At 44.4% G+C, this 16,293-nt stretch overlaps 1 protein-coding gene across 2 annotated transcripts in view; it reads right to left on the bottom strand.

The window, feature by feature from the left end:
* The window catches only part of GALNT9 (polypeptide N-acetylgalactosaminyltransferase 9), a 773,980-nt gene that overhangs the window by 616,590 nt on the left and 141,097 nt on the right, over positions 1 to 16,293 (bottom strand). For both annotated transcript variants that reach the window (XM_069756073.1, XM_069756074.1), the window contains exon 2: positions 6,939 to 7,119. In XM_069756073.1, coding sequence (XP_069612174.1) covers positions 6,939 to 7,119 — 181 coding nt within the window. The remainder of the gene's footprint in view (positions 1 to 6,938; positions 7,120 to 16,293) is intronic.

Genomic DNA, 16,293 nt, shown 5'->3' on the forward strand with positions numbered 1-16,293 from the left:
CACCAGCATGTTAAAGAGCGCATCGTCCATGCACTCAGGCAATCTGTGAGCACAAAGGTGCACCTGACAACAGATGCATGGACCAGTAGGCATGGCCAGGGACGTTACGTGTCCATCACGGCACACTGGATAAATGTGGTGGATTCAGGGTCCACAGGGGACAGCAAGTTTGGGACAGTTCTGCCTAGCCCACGGTCTAGTAAACAGTTGTCTGTAGCCGTTCGCACCCCCTCCTCCTCCTCCTCCTCCTCGTCCTCCTGCAGAAGCAAGAGCTCGTCCACAGACCGCAGTTGCACAAACACTCCATCCGCACCTGCCACTGTTGCACACCAGGTCTCCCATTATGGGGCAGCTACTGGCATACGTCAGCAGGCTGTATTGGCTATGAAGTGTTTGGGCGACAATAGACACACCGCGGAAGTTCTGTCCGAGTTCTTGCAGCAAGAAACGCAGTCGTGGCTGGGCACTGTAGATCTTGAGGCAGGCAAGGTAGTGAGTGATAACGGAAGGAATTTCATGGCTGCCATCTCCCTTTCCCAACTGAAACACATTCCTTGCCTGGCTCACACCTTAAACCTGGTGGTGCAGTGCTTCCTGAAAAGTTATCCGGGGTTATCCGACCTGCTCCTCAAAGTGCGTGGACTTTGCGCACATATCCGCCGTTCGCCTGTACACTCCAGCCGTATGCAGACCTATCAGCGTTCTTTGAACCTTCCCCAGCATCGCCTAATCATAGACGTTGCAACAAGGTGGAACTCAACACTGCACATGCTTCAGAGACTGTGCGAACAGAGGCGGGCTGTTATGTTTTTGTGGGAGGATACACATACACGGGCAGGCAGTAGGATGGCAGACATGGAGTTGTCAGGTGTGCAGTGGTCGAAGATTCAAGACATGTGTCAAGTCCTTCAGTGTTTTGAGGAATGCACACGGCTGGTTAGTGCAGACAACGCCATAATAAGCATGAGCATCCCCCTAATGCGTCTGCTGATGCAAAGTTTGACGCACATAAAGGATCAGGCGTCTGCACCAGAGGAAGAGGAAAGCCTTGATGACAGTCAGCGATTGTCTGGTCAGGGCAGTGTACATGACGAGGTACCGGGCGAAGAGGAGGTGGAGGATGAGGAGGATGATGGGGATGAGTATATTTTTAATGAGGAAGCTTTCCCGGGGGCACGGGAAATTGGTGGCGTGGCAAGGCCGGGTTCTGGTTTTTTGAGGGACACAAGTGACGTAGATTTGCCTGCAACTGCCCCTCAACCAAGCACAACCGCAGATTTGACAACGGGAACTTTGGCCCACATGGCGGATTATGCCTTGCGTATCCTCAAAAGGGACACACGCATTACAAAAATGATGAACGATGACGATTACTGGTTGGCCTGCCTCCTTGATCCTCGCTATAAAGGCAAATTGCAAAATATTATGCCACATGAGAACTTGGAACTAATATTAGCAACAAAACAATCAACTCTTGTTGACCGTTTGCTTCTGGCATTCCCTGCACACAGCGCCCGTGATCGTTCTCACACGAGCTCCAGGGGCCAGCAGACCAGAGGTGTTAGAGGGGCAGAAATCAGAAGTGGCGTTGGCCAGAGGGGTTTTCTGACCAGGTTGTGGAGTGATTTTTCTATGACCGCAGACAGGACAGGTACTGCAGCATCAATTCAAAGTGACAGGAGACAACATTTGTCCAGTATGGTTACAAACTATTTTTCATCCCTTATCGACGTTCTCCCTCAACCGTCATTCCCATTTGATTACTGGGCATCCAAATTAGACACCTGGCCAGAATTGGCAGAATATGCATTGCAGGAGCTTGCTTGCCCGGCAGCTAGTGTCCTATCAGAAAGAGTATTCAGTGCTGCAGGTTCAATACTAACAGAAAAAAGGACTCGTCTGGCTACCCAAAATGTAGATGATCTAACCTTCATTAAAATGAACCACAACTGGATTTCAAAATCTTTTGCCCCACCCTGCCCGGCTGACACCTAGCTTTCCTATGAAAAGGTCTTGCCTGTGGACTATTCTGAATGACTTTTCCAATCTCGTAATTTTCTTCACCTGATTGTCCAGCATACGACATGTTTCCACCTCACGAAATGGCCAAACTCCCCACACGGGGCCGTGCTATCGCCACTTTGCGCTTGGACCCTTGAGAGTGCTGTTTGTCTGAAGAGGTGGGTGTGGCCGCTTTTGGTCGACGGCACTGCCACTGGGTCCCTCATAGTACAATAAAGTGTCTCTGGCGGTGGTGGTGCGCACCCAACGTCAGACACACCGTTGTAATATGAGGGGCCCTGTGCCTGTAACGCCGGCCACAAGACAGTTCCCCCCCCAGCTCAAACAGTGCTCTACCACTAGCAAAATTATCTCTCACAGCTTCACCAATGTGTAGTCTAGGCGCTGACATCCTTCAATGCCTGGCACTGACAATACCATTGTTTTGACATTTTTGTTATGTTAGGCCTTCGAAGCCTGTCTGCGGTCCCTTCTTTCTACAACTACTACACTGACCAGGCCACTGCTGGCCGTGTTACCCTGGAACCAATTTAAAAGTGCCTACAGTCAGCCCAATTTTGTTATGTTAGGCCTTCGAAGACTGTCTGCCGTCACTCCTTCCACTAGACTTCCACTGACCATACACTGCTGCCCATGTACCCCTGGAACCAATTTAAAGTGCCTACAGCCAGCCCAATTTTGTTATGTTAGGCCTTCGAAGCCTGTCTGCGGTCACTCCTTCCACTAGACTTCCACTGACCAGACCACTGCTGCCCGTGTACCCCTGGAACCAATTTAAAAGTGCCTACAGCCAGCCCAAGTTTGTTATGTTAGGCCTTGGAAGCCTGTCTGCGGTCACTCCTTCCACTAGACTTCCACTGACCAGACCACTGCTGCCCGTGTACCCCTGGAACCAATTTAAAAGTGCCTACAGCCAGCCCAAGTTTGTTATGTTAGGCCTTGGAAGCCTGTCTGCGGTCACTCCTTCCACTAGACTTCCACTGACCAGACCACTGCTGCCCGTGTACCCCTGGAACCAATTTAAAAGTGCCTACAGCCAGCCCAAGTTTGTTATGTTAGGCCTTCGAAGCCTGTCTGCGGTCCATTCTTTCAACTACTACTACACTGACCAGGTCACTGCTGCCCGTGTACCCCTGGAACCAATTTAAAAGTGCCTACAGCCAGCCCAAGTTTGTTATGTTAGGCCTTGGAAGCCTGTCTGCGGTCACTCCTTCCACTAGACTTCCACTGACCAGACCACTGCTGCCCGTGTACCCCTGGAACCAATTTAAAAGTGCCTACAGCCAGCCCAAGTTTGTTATGTTAGGCCTTGGAAGCCTGTCTGCGGTCACTCCTTCCACTAGGCCTCCACTGACCACACCACTGCTGTCCGTGTACCCCTGGAACCAATTTAAAATTGCCTACAGCCAGCCCAATTTTTTTATTTTAGGCCTTCGATGCCTGTCTGCGGTCCATTCTTTCAACTACTACTACACTGACCAGGTCACTGCTGCCCGTGTACCCCTGGAACCAATTTAAAATTGCCTACAGCCATGTGTTATTATTTTAGGCCTTCGATGCCTGTCTGCGGTCACTCCTTCCACTAGGCCTCCACTGACCACACCACTGCTGCCCGTGTACCCCTGGAACCAATTTAAAATTGCCTACAGCCAGCCCAATTTTTTTATTTTAGGCCTTCGATGCCTGTCTGCGGTCCATTCTTTCAACTACTACTACACTGACCAGGTCACTGCTGCCCGTGTACCCCTGGAACCAATTTAAAATTGCCTACAGCCAGCCCAATTTTTTTATTTTAGGCCTTCGATGCCTGTCTGCGGTCCATTCTTTCAACTACTACTACACTGACCAGGTCACTGCTGCCCGTCTACCCCTGGAACCAATTTAAAATTGCCTACAGCCATGTGTTATTATTTTAGGCCTTCGATGCCTGTCTGCGGTCACTCCTTCCACTAGGCCTCCACTGACCACACCACTGCTGTCCGTGTACCCCTGGAACCAATTTAAAATTGCCTACAGCCATGTGTTATTATTTTAGGCCTTCGATGCCTGTCTGCGGTCACTCCTTCCACTAGGCCTCCACTGACCACACCACTGCTGTCCGTGTACCCCTGGAACCAATTTAAAATTGCCTACAGCCATGTGTTTTTATTTTAGGCCTTCGATGCCTGTCTGCGGTCCATTCTTTCAACTACTACTACACTGACCAGGGCACTGCTGGCCGTGTACCCCTGGAACCAACATCAGAAAATATAAAAATAAGTATTTTGCTTATAAAAAAGAAAATACTGGTGAGATATCAAATGCAGACATTTTAACATTAAAAACAAACACACAACTAAAATCTGGTACAGTACTAAAAATGGCCACCAGCTACAATTACTTTCTCCTGCAAGTAGTTAACTGAAAGTTTTTTTAAATTGAAAACACACATATGGCATCCACCGAGTGTTGTCCTGTCGCGTCTTCTTTATATTATTGCCGAGAAGATGCAAAATAATGAAAATAATAAAATCATTAATTACCAAAATAATAGAGAAAGTCAACACCACATTGCAAATAAACATTCATTCCAAATAAAGAAGCAGGGCGCGTCCGAGGGTGAGTATATACCTAATAAGAATCTAATCACCCTCGGACGCGCAATGCTTATTTCCAACAGCCTTCCTTCCTAAGAATCATCCCTTCCGTGGTGTAGAGAGACGTTGTGTTACACTCCAAGGTGTTCCCCAGGTTGCCTTTCCTGAGCTTCGATCTACCGGCTCTCGTTTAGTAGTTGTTGGAAACTACGCTGCATTAGGCCTTCAAATTGGGTATGGGGTGTAGAGAGATGGTGTGTTCCACTCCAAGGTGTTCCCCAGGTTGCCTTTCCTGAGCTTCGATCTTCCGGCTCTCGTTTAGTAGTTCTTGGAAACTACACTGCATTAGGCCTTCAAATTGGGTATGGGGTGTAGAGAGAGGGTGTGTTACACTCCAAGGTGTTCCCCAGGTTGCCTTTCCTGAGCTTCGATATTCCGGCTCTCGTTTAGTAGTTGTCGGAAACTACGCTGCATTAGGCCTACAAATTGGGTATGGGGTGTAGAGAGAGGGTGTGTTACACTCCAAGGTGTTCCCCAGGTTGCCTTTCCTGAGCTTCGATCTTCATGCTCTCGTTTAGTAGTTGTCGGAAACTACGCTGCATTAGGCCTACAAATTGGGTATGGGGTGTAGAGAGAGGGTTTGTTACACTCCAAGGTGTTCCCCAGGTTGCCTTTCCTGAGCTTCGATCTTCCGGCTCTCGTTTAGTAGTTGTTGGAAACTACGCTGCATTAGGCCTTCAAATTGGGTATGGGGTGTAGCGAGAGGGTGTGTTACACTCCAAGGTGTTCCCCAGGTTGCCTTTCCTGAGCTTCGATCTTCCGGCTCTCGTTTAGTAGTTCTTGGAAACTACACTGCATTAGACCTTCAAATTGGGTATGGGGTGTAGAGAGAGGGTGTGTTACACTCTAATGTGTTCCCCAGGTTTCCTTGCCATTGCTTCGGTCTTCCGACTCTCGTTTAGTAGTTGTAGAAAAGTACACTGCATTAGGCCATACAAAATGGGTATGGGGTGGAGAGAGATGGTGTGTTACACTCCAAGGTGTTCCCCAGGTTGCCTTTCCTGAGCTTCTATCTTCAGGCTCTCATTAAATTGTGGTTAAATGGAACAACTGCATTTGGCGTACTAGTTGGTTTGGGGCCTACTATCGGTGTCTGCCACTCCTTGCTGTTCTCCTCCACTGAACAAAGCTGTGCCGCCTGTTTACTACGGTTGCCAATTTTGAACTGCATTTCGACTACTTACTGATTTGGCCCTACTCTCTGTGTCAGCCTCTCATTCCAGTTGTCCTCCACTGCAATGCCCCCTGGTTATTCCTGTGTTACCAATTTTGAACTGCATTTAGCCCACTTTCTTCTTTGGGCCTATATCTGTGTTTCCACTTCATCGTGCCCATTGCCCAGCCAGTGATAGATGAGTCTGCTGGTACATTGACCCATAACGCAACATTCCCCGTGCACGCTACACAACAACATTGTGACCCTGCTGAAAGTCAGGTTGCTCTTCCCGCATACCATACCACCTTACACGGGGACAAAGAGGAAGGTGCAGATGAAAGTGCAGGTTCCTTCATCAGGTGGGGGGAGGAATACTAGTTGGCGACGTCACTGGCACAGGGCCTCTCATAGTACGCAAAAGTGTTGCTGCCGGTGGGAGGCGCCCCCGCCGTGCAAACACACCGCTGTACTTTGAGGGGCCCTGTGCCAGTGCCAATGCCAACGAGTGGGCCCCCCCTGCTTGCTCAGGTTCACAGCACTTGCAAAGTTGAAATACTTACCTCTCCCTGCTCCACTGCCGTGACGTGGTCCAGATTTCCTGGGCCCACTAATTACTTGAACCAGCCCTACCCCCCACAACTTTAGCCAAATGACCCCCAATTTCAAATGCCTTCCAATTATTATAAGGTAAATTACGCTTGACAAGCTTCATTAAGAAGAATGGATGGTTTTGACATTAAAATGGGCACTCTAGGTGTTTTCCTGGCCCCCACTCACTGCCGACTATGCTGCCCCATTGACTTGCATTGGGTTTCGTGTTTCGGTCGATCCCGACTTTACGTCATAATCGGCCGATTTCACTCGACCCGACTTTGGACATAGTCGGGTTTCGCAAAACCCGGCTCGACTCTAAAAAGGTCAAGGTCGCTCAACTCTAATAGGGACCACTAATGCACACACAAAAAAAATTGCAATTAATTAAAATTCCCCTGTGTTTAGATGAACTATTTAGCAGATAGATTTAATACATGTTTTTACATTTTGAAGATAGTAATAAAACTGTATTAAATTAATTCTAAGTGTTTAAAATATTGAAACCTGGCAAATACCTTTCATTTACTTACTTTTTTGGTCTGTAATCTGGAATCGATCTGTCCAGTGAGATTCTGTCACTTAATTGGGCATTGTAGCCATATTCTTCATATTTGGTTTCTGTTTCATGGCTATCATCTCTTAAGGTTGCTGCCATTCCACCTTGTCCAAGCCCACCAGGTCCTTCAACGAGCCCCATGGGTTTTGCTAGGCCTAGAAGAATACATAATCCCATTACCCTAAGAATAGCACAACAGTTGTTTAGAAAAGTATAAAACATATGAAGCATGAATTAGTGTATGATAATGAAAGCGTTCATCCAAAGTTAAAAGCAAGGTGACCAAATTATAGAAGTGATCTTCAACTTTAAAACTGTAACATAGTAACATAGTAACATAGTTAGTAAGGCCGAAAAAAGACATTTGTCCATCCAGTTCAGCCTATATTCCATCATAATAATTCCCAGATCTACGTCCTTCTACAGAACCTAATAATTGTATGAAACAATATTGTTCTGCTCCAGGAAGACATCCAGGCCTCTCTTGAACCCCTCGACTGATTTCGCCATCACCACCTCCTCAGGCAAGCAATTCCAGATTCTCACTGCCCTAACAGTAAAGAATCCTCTTCTATGTTGGTGGAAAAACCTTCTCTCCTCCAGACGCAAAGAATGCCCCCTTGTGCCCGTCACCTTCCTTGGTATAAACAGATTCCCAGCGAGATATTTGTATTGTCCCCTTAAAACTGCAGAACGTATTTTTGAAATATACAAAATAGATATTAGGAAAATTACTCACGGTATAACGAGTGTCTTTGAAGCTGTTTGAGCCATGTTTTTCACTTTGCTAACATTTCTTTAATATTTGTCTTAAAAACTAAACTGTTTTTCATAGTGAGCCAGAATAGTGAAAAATGGATTTTTTTGGAAAACTTGCTCTGTTTATCAAGCATTTTATAAGGGCTGATTTGGGCTGATAGTACCTAAAATCCACACGGTTTAATGCACTGGTGGGAATGGGAAAGTGTGGGATATGTGTATGTAATAGAGGTTTTAGGGGTCTAATCATGCTCATTTAATATGGTACATTATACCCAAAATACACTTTCTGATCTCCTCAAGCACACTCTCTTGGGATCAGCACACATTACTATAAAGGAAAAATTATATTTAATTATTGGCTTACATATAGAAATAGCCAATATACAAATACCTACTGGGATGAAATTCAATGGCAACATTTTATACTAGTTTTTATGATCTCTCTTTCTCTCTTTTCTTTTACTGAAATACATTTTGCACCTTGTTTTGAGAGAATATGTGGTGATTTTGTCCCAACCTAGAGGACATTTGTTTATTGTAGATTTTTTAAAACCAAAGGGATTTTCCAGAATTGCAATACTGATGGTCTATCATTAAGATTGGCACCACTGCTGATCAGCTGCCTGAAGGGGCACAGTGATTCTGTGATTGCTACACCCTATTCATTGTATACATTGCTTTTTCATTCTGCACTCTATTTACTTATGAGTGGTTAGGCTCCATATTACAGCATAGCCCCATCAAAGTTAATTAGTGTTAGTTAATTAATATGGAGATGGACCTTTAGCATCGAAAATAGGTATAGCCACTCATCTGAGAAAGCTTGCCTCAAAATGCAGTGGGAAGTAGACATGAGTATTTGGAGTAACAGGCAGATGTTACATAAGAAGGTCTGGCTAACAATTACATTCCAAACATTCTAAAAGTGACCGATATTGTTAAAATTACAAATATATGCCAGCTTCCCGAAAATGGGTGATTCAAATTTCAAACTGCATAGTTAGTCTTAGTGTGCTGTTGCAATAACCCTTAATCTGAAATGAATAATAAATAACCAAATTCTATTAGCATTCCACCACAAAGTTTTACCAAGGGCACAAGAGATATTAACTGAATGCGTAACACCACTCCAGTGTCCAGTAGAGTTGTGCTTTATACCACTCCAGTACCACTTAGCCTTGTGCATGGTGATCACAGGCTTACCATGACACAAGTCATTTCCACCACTTAACAGGGGATGAAATAAGTGGGGAGCTGATCAATTGAAAAACGTAGAGGCATAGATTTGTGTTCCCCCACTTTGTTCCAAAGAGCCCCAATATACCTGCAGGAGTAGCAAGCAATACAATCTGCACTACATTTACATGACTCTTGTTTGGGCTCCTCTTTGTGTTGACAATAGAGCTAGCCAAGAATGAAAAAAAAGAGGTCCTACCATCCCGCATCTTCGGGAGAGCAAGCAGGCTGCTAATACAGCCACTTTCTATTATATCTCTGGACTGGTGAGCCCATGATAAATCCTTTTTATCCTCATTGTCATTCAAACTTTCCTTGTTCTACCTTCCAATTGGAACAATGTAGCTTCCTAGGTATTTTTCTACAAGTAGACATAGCAGTCAGACCAGGGATAAAAGATGATGCCGTCAGACCCATAGGTGCATGGACATGGGATGTCTTGGGTGGTCATTTTATTAAAGGCACTGCTGACATATAACCTTTGGTCTATATATTAAACATTTCTTTGTACTTTATTGTTAGTCCCCTTAGAGAATTTTAACCTGCAATCATCTGAATGCTCGTACCATACACTGCAATAACAGGGTATTGCAGTACATAGTAGAAATCACAGTCTCCTATGAAGTCCAGCCACAGGCTGGGTTTCAACTGAGCACCATCATGACAAGATCGGGGGCCTTCAGCATACCACAGTTTTATAGCAACTCATCAGCACCCACAGTCGCCTTCATGGAGGTGGGGAGGGAGCAATGGGCAATGGTATGTGGAGGCGGCATTTAAAGGGTATTTGTCAGCAGGATTTCATACTCCAAATCATTTATATGTGAATGTAGCTCTTTTGAACACAAGCTCAGCAATACCTTAACCTAAACAGTCTATTCCTCCATCATTGAGAAATCAGCATTTGAATTGATATGCAAATAAGGCTGTAGATCTGAAGCCTCTGTCACTTCAGCTGCATTCCTTGCCCAGCATCACCTCCTCGTTTTTCAATGATGGCTCCTTTGCTTGGAGTCATACAGCACATAGCCTATCAGCCAAGCAGGAGGAGGTGGCGATGGGCAGGGGATAGCATTAAAATTACAGATGCTTCAGAACCTACAATCTATTTTGCGTATAAATTCAATCACTGATTTCTCATTAATGAAGGAATGGCCTGGCCATTTAAAGGTATTATTGGACTTGTCTTTGAAAGAGCTTACACTCACATAAAAATAGTTTTGGAGGGAATCCTGCTGACAGGAGGAGCTCCACGTACTGTTGTTAGAGACATTACCTCCCAATGGTACAAATTCAGTTTCTGAGTTTGAATCAAAGATGAGGACGTATGATGTAATATTAACCCCTCTGTGACCTTAGACGTACTATCCCGTCGAGGTGCCCTGGGCTTATCTGACCCTGGACGGGATAGTACGTCATAGCGATCGGCAGCGCTCACGGGGGGAGCGCCGCCGATCGCGGCCAGGTGTCAGCTGCTTATCGCAGCTGACATCCGGCACTATGTGCCAGGAGCGGTCACAGACCGCCCCCGGCACATTAACCCCTGGCACACCACGATCAAACATGATCGCGATGTGCCGGCGGTGCAGGGAAGCACCGCGCAGGGAGGGGGCTCCCTGCGGGCTTCCCTGAGCCCCCCGCAGCAACGCGATGTGATCGCATTGCTGCGAGGGTCTTACCTCCCTCCCTCCCTGCTCCAGGCCCGGATCCAAGATGGCCGTGGATCCGGGTCCTGCAGGGAGGGAGGTGGCTTCACAGAGCCTGCTCAGAGCAGGCACTGTGAAGCCTGCAGCGCTGCATGTCAGATCAGTGATCTGACAGAGTGCTGTGCACACTGTCAGATCACTGATCTGTGATGTCCCCCCCTGGGACAATGTAAAAAAGTTTTTAAAAAAATTTCCACATGTGTAAAAAAGAAAAAAAAAAATATTCCAAAATACTGAAAAAAAAAAAAATTATTATTCCCATAAATACATTTCTTCATCCAAATAAAAAAAAAAACAATAAAAGTACACATATTTAGTATCGCCGCTTCTGTAACGACCCGACCTATAAAACTGGCCCACTAGTTAACCCCTTCAGTAAACACCGTAAGAAAAAAAAAAAAAAAACGAGGCAAAAAACCACGCTTTATTATCATACCGCCGAACAAAAAGTGGAATAACACGCGATCAAAAAAACAGTTATAAATAACCATGGTACCGCTGCAAACGTCATCTTGTCCCACAAAAAACGAGCCACCATACAGCATCATCAGCAAAAAAATAAAAAAGTTATAGTCCTGAGAATAAAGCGATGCAAAAATAATTATTTTTTCTGTAAAATAGTTTTTATCGTATAAAAGCGCCAAAACATAAAAAAAATGATATAAATGAGATATCGCTGTAATCGTACTGACCCGAAGAATAAGACTGCTTTATCAATTTTACCAAACGCGGAACGGTATAAACGCCTCCCCCAATAGAAATTCATGAATAGCTGGTTTTTGGTCATTCTGCCTCACAAAAATCGGAATAAAAAGCGATCAAAAAATGTCACATGCCCGAAAATGTTTTCAATAAAAACGTCAACTCGTCCCGCAAAAAACAAGACCTCACATGACTCTGTGGACCAAAATATGGAAAAATTATAGCTCTCAAAATGTGGCATTGCAAAAAATATTTTTTGCAATAAAAAGCGTCTTTCAGTGTGTGACGGCTGCCAATCATAAAAATCCGCTAAAAAACCTGCTATAAAAGTAAATCAAACCCCCCTTCATCACCCCCTTAGTTAGGGAAAAATAAAAAAAAATGTATTTATTTCCATTTTCCCATTAGGGCTAGAGTTAGGGCTAGGATTAGGGCTAGGGTTAGGGCTAGGGTTAGGGCTAGGGTTAGGGCTAGGGTTAGGGTTGGGGCTACAGTTAGGGTTGGGGCTAAAGTTAGGGTTAGGGTTTAGATTACATTTACAGTTGGGAATAGGGTTAGGGTTAGGGCTAGGGTTAGGGCTAGGGTTAGGGTTGGGGCTACAGTTAGGGTTGGGGCTAAAGTTACGGTTAGGGTTTAGATTACATTTACGGTTGGGAATAGGGTTGGGATTAGGATTAGAGGTGTGTCAGGGTTAGAGGTGTGGTTAGGGTTACCATTGGAATTAAGGTTAGGGGTGTGTTTAGATTAGGGTTTCAGTTATAATTGGGGGGTTTCCACTGTTTAGGCACATCAGGGGCACTCCAAACACGACATGGCGTCCGATCTCAATTCCAGCCAATTCTGCATTGAAAAAGTAAAACAGTGCTCCTTCCCTTCCGAGCTCTCCCGTGTGCCCAAACAGGGGTTTACCCCAACATATGGGGTATCAGCGTACTCAGGACAAATAGGACAACAACTTTTGTGGTCCAATTTCTCCTGTTACCCTTGGGAAAATACAAAACTGGGGGCTAAAAAATAATTTTTGTGGGAAAACAAAAAGATTTTTTATTTTCACGGCTCTGCGTTATAAACTGTAGTGAAACACTTGGGGGTTCAAAGTTCTCACAACAAATCGAGATAAGTTCATTGAGGGGTCTAGTTTCCAATATGGGGTCACTTGTGGGGGGTTTCTACTGTTTAGGTACATTAGGGGCTCTGCAAACGCAATGTGACGCCTGCAGACCAATCCATCTAAGTCTGCATTCCAAATGATGCTCCTTCCCTTCCGAGCCCTCCTATGCGCCCAAACGGTGGTTCCCCCCCACATATCGGGTATCAGCGTACTCAGGACAAATTGGACAACAACATTTAGGGTCCAATTTCTCCTGCTAACCTTGGAAAAATACAAAACTGGGGGCTAAAATATAATTTTTGTGGAAAAAAAAATATTTTTTATTTGCACGGCTCTGCGTTATAAACTGTAGTGAAATACTTGGGGGTTCAAAGCTCTCACAACACATCAAGATGAGTTCCTTAGGGGGTCTACTTTCCAAAATGGTGTCACTTGTGGGGGGTTTCTACTGTTTAGGTACATTAGGGGCTCTGCAAACGCAATGTGACGCCTGCAGACCAATCCATCTAAGTCTGCATTCCAAATGGCGCTCCTTCCCTTCCGAGCCCTCCCATGCGCCCAAACGGTGGTTCTTCCCCCACATATGGGGTATCAGCGTACTCAGGACAAATTGGACAACAACTTTTGGGGTCCAATTTCTCCTGTTACCCTAGGGAAAATACAAAACTGGGGGTTAAAAAATAATTTTTGTGGGAAAAAAATTTTGTTTTATTTTTATGGCTCTGCATTATAAACTTCTGTGAAGCCCTTGGTGGGTCAAAGTGCTCACCACACATCCAGATAAGTTCCTTAGGGGGTCTACTTTCCAAAATGGTGTCACTTGTGGGGGGTTTCAATGTTTAGGCACATCAGTGGCTCTCCAAACGCAACATGGCGTCCCATCTCAATTCCTGTCAATTTTACATTGAAAAGTCAAACGGCGCTCCTTCCCTTCCGAGCTCTCCCATGCGCCCAAACAGTGGTTTACTGCCACATATGGGGTATCAGCATACTCAGGACAAATTGGACAACAACTTTTGAGGTCCAATTTCTTCTCTTACCCTTGGAAAAATAAAAAATTGGGGGCAAAAATATATTTTTTGTGAAAAAATATGATTTTTTATTTTTACGGTTCTGCATTATAAACTTCTGTGAAGCACTTGGTGGGTCAAAGTGCTCACCACACCTCTAGATAAGTTCCTTAGGGGGTCTATTTTCCAAAATGGTGTCACTTGTGGGGGGTTTCAATGTTTAGGCACATCAGTGGCTCTCCAAACGCAACATGGCGTCCCATCTCAATTTCTGTCAATTTTGCATTGAAAAGTCAAACGGCGCTCCTTCCCTTCCGAGCTCTCCCATGTGCCCAAACAGTGATTTACTGCCACATATGGGGTATCAGCGTACTCAGGACAAATTGGACAACAACTTTTGGGGTCCATTTTCTCCTGTTACCCTTGGTAAAATAAAACAAATTGGAGCTGAAGTAAATTTTTTGTGTAAAAAAGTTAAATGTTCATTTTTATTTAAACATTCCAAAAATTCCTATTAAACACCTGAAGGGTTAATAAACTTCTTGAATGTGGTTTTGAGCACCTTGAGGGGTGTAGTTTTTAGAATGGTGTAACACTTGGGTATTTTCTATCATATAGACCCCTCAAAATGACTTCAAATGAGATGTGGTCCCTAAAAAAAAAATGGTGTTGTAAAAATGAGAAATTGCTGGTCAACTTTTAACCCTTATAACTCCCTAACAAAAAAAAAATTTGGTTCCAAAATTATGCTGATGTAAAGGAGACATGTGGGAAATGTTACTTATTAAGTATTTTGTGTGACATATCTCTGTGATTTAATTGCATAAAAATTCAAAGTTTCAAAATTGCAAAATTTTCAAAATTTTCCCCAAATTTCCGTTTTTTTCACAAATAAACGCAGGTACTATCAAAGAAATTTTACCACTATCATGAAGTACAATATGTCACGAGAAAACAATGTCAGAATCACTAGGATCCGTTGAAGCGTTCCAGAGTTATAGCCTCATAAAGGGACAGTGGTCAGAATTGTAATAATTGGCCTGGTCATTGACGTGCAAACCACCCTTGGGGGTAAAGGGGTTAAGTCATATGTTGGTAAGGAGCTTACGACCATTGTATGTTCAATTTCAGGTTTATCTATTGCCACAGTTCTTCAAGTATATAAGGAAATACACTGCAGCATCTCCAGCCTGCTTGTTTATTATGTGCTGGCATACAGTCTTCTTTCATAACCCTTGCCCAGATGTGCCATAATCCTCAGCAAATGCAAAGCATACTCAGTCTTATTGCTTCATTATGTCCCTTATTATTCATCTTGCCTCACAGTCACAACTCATCCTGAGAATGAGCTCTGACTAGACAATCTTTTCTTATTTCCTTTCATATGTCAAATCATTTTCTGTGTTCTTTCCATACCGTCATCTTTAATTTCCAATACTTCACTCTCTTTTATTTAATCTTTTTTTGTAAGTTTTTCTATGCATAGAATAAACATATTTATCTTTATACTTTATCTTTTTATCTGCAGATTTACTCTTTTGATTTCGGCAAATATTTTAAGGCCATTTATAGATCAAAAGACTTTTCAATTATATTAATGACTAGATGGTGGCCTGATTCTAACGCATCGGGTATTCTAGAATATGCATGTCCACATAGTATATTGCCCAGCCACGTAGTATATTGCCCAATCACGTAGTATATTGCCCAGCCACATAGTATATTGCCCAATCACGTAGTATATTGCCCAGCCACGTAGTATATTGCACAGCCACGTAGTATATTGCCCAGCCACGTAGTATATTGCCCAGCGACGTAGTATATTGCCCAGCCACGTAGTATATTGCCCAGCCACATAGTATATTGCACAGCGACGGACTATACAGCCCCGAGCCATGTAGTATACAGACTTAAAATAAAAAATTAACATATACTCACCCTCCATTGAAGTCCTGGCCCTGTGTGCGGTGCACGCGGCAGCTTCCGGTCCCAGGGTTGGTATGGGCGCAGAACCTGTGATGATGTCGCGGTCACATGATCGTGACGCCATGGCAGGTCCTTGTTGCATACCATCCTTGCCACCGGAACCTGCCGCTTGCATGGAGCGGTCACCGGAGCGTCACGAGGAGCGGGAAAGGTGCCAGAATGTGAGTATATGATGATTTTTTTAAAATTATTTTTAACATTAGATCTTTTTACTATTGAGGCTGCATAGGCAGCATAAATAGTAAAAAGTTGGTCACACAGGGTTAATAGCAGCGTTAATGGAGTGCGTTAAACCGCGGCATAACGTGGTCCATTAGCACTGCTATTAACACTGTGTGAGCGCTGACTGGAGGGGAGTACAGAGCGGGCACTGACTGCGGGGAGGAAGGAGCGGCCATATTGCCACCGGATTGCGCCCGTCGATGATTGGTCGTGGCAATGGTCGTGGGCGTTTTGCCACGACTAATCAGCGACTTGGATTTCCATGACAGACAGGGGCCGTGACCAATGAATATCCGTGACAGAAAGAAGGAAAGACAGAAGGACAGACAGAAAGATGGAAGTGACCCTTAGACAATTATATAGTAGATGGTTGAGTGAAGACAAACATACTTAACTTTTTCATTCGCATTTTCAGTGTTTTACTGACAGGTAAAGCGAAATCATTTATTATCGCATGACAGCGACAGCTTTCATAAGGTGAGATATATTAGCCAGCAAAGTGAATGGCCAGTGCTTGAAGTTGATACTCTGTTAGGAGGGTAAATGGGTAAACATAATGATCTGAGATGCTACAAATAATCAGGGCTAGATGAA

This window comes from Ranitomeya imitator, chromosome 1 (assembly GCF_032444005.1).
Source record: "Ranitomeya imitator isolate aRanImi1 chromosome 1, aRanImi1.pri, whole genome shotgun sequence".
NCBI classification, from domain to species: Eukaryota; Metazoa; Chordata; class Amphibia; order Anura; family Dendrobatidae; genus Ranitomeya; species Ranitomeya imitator.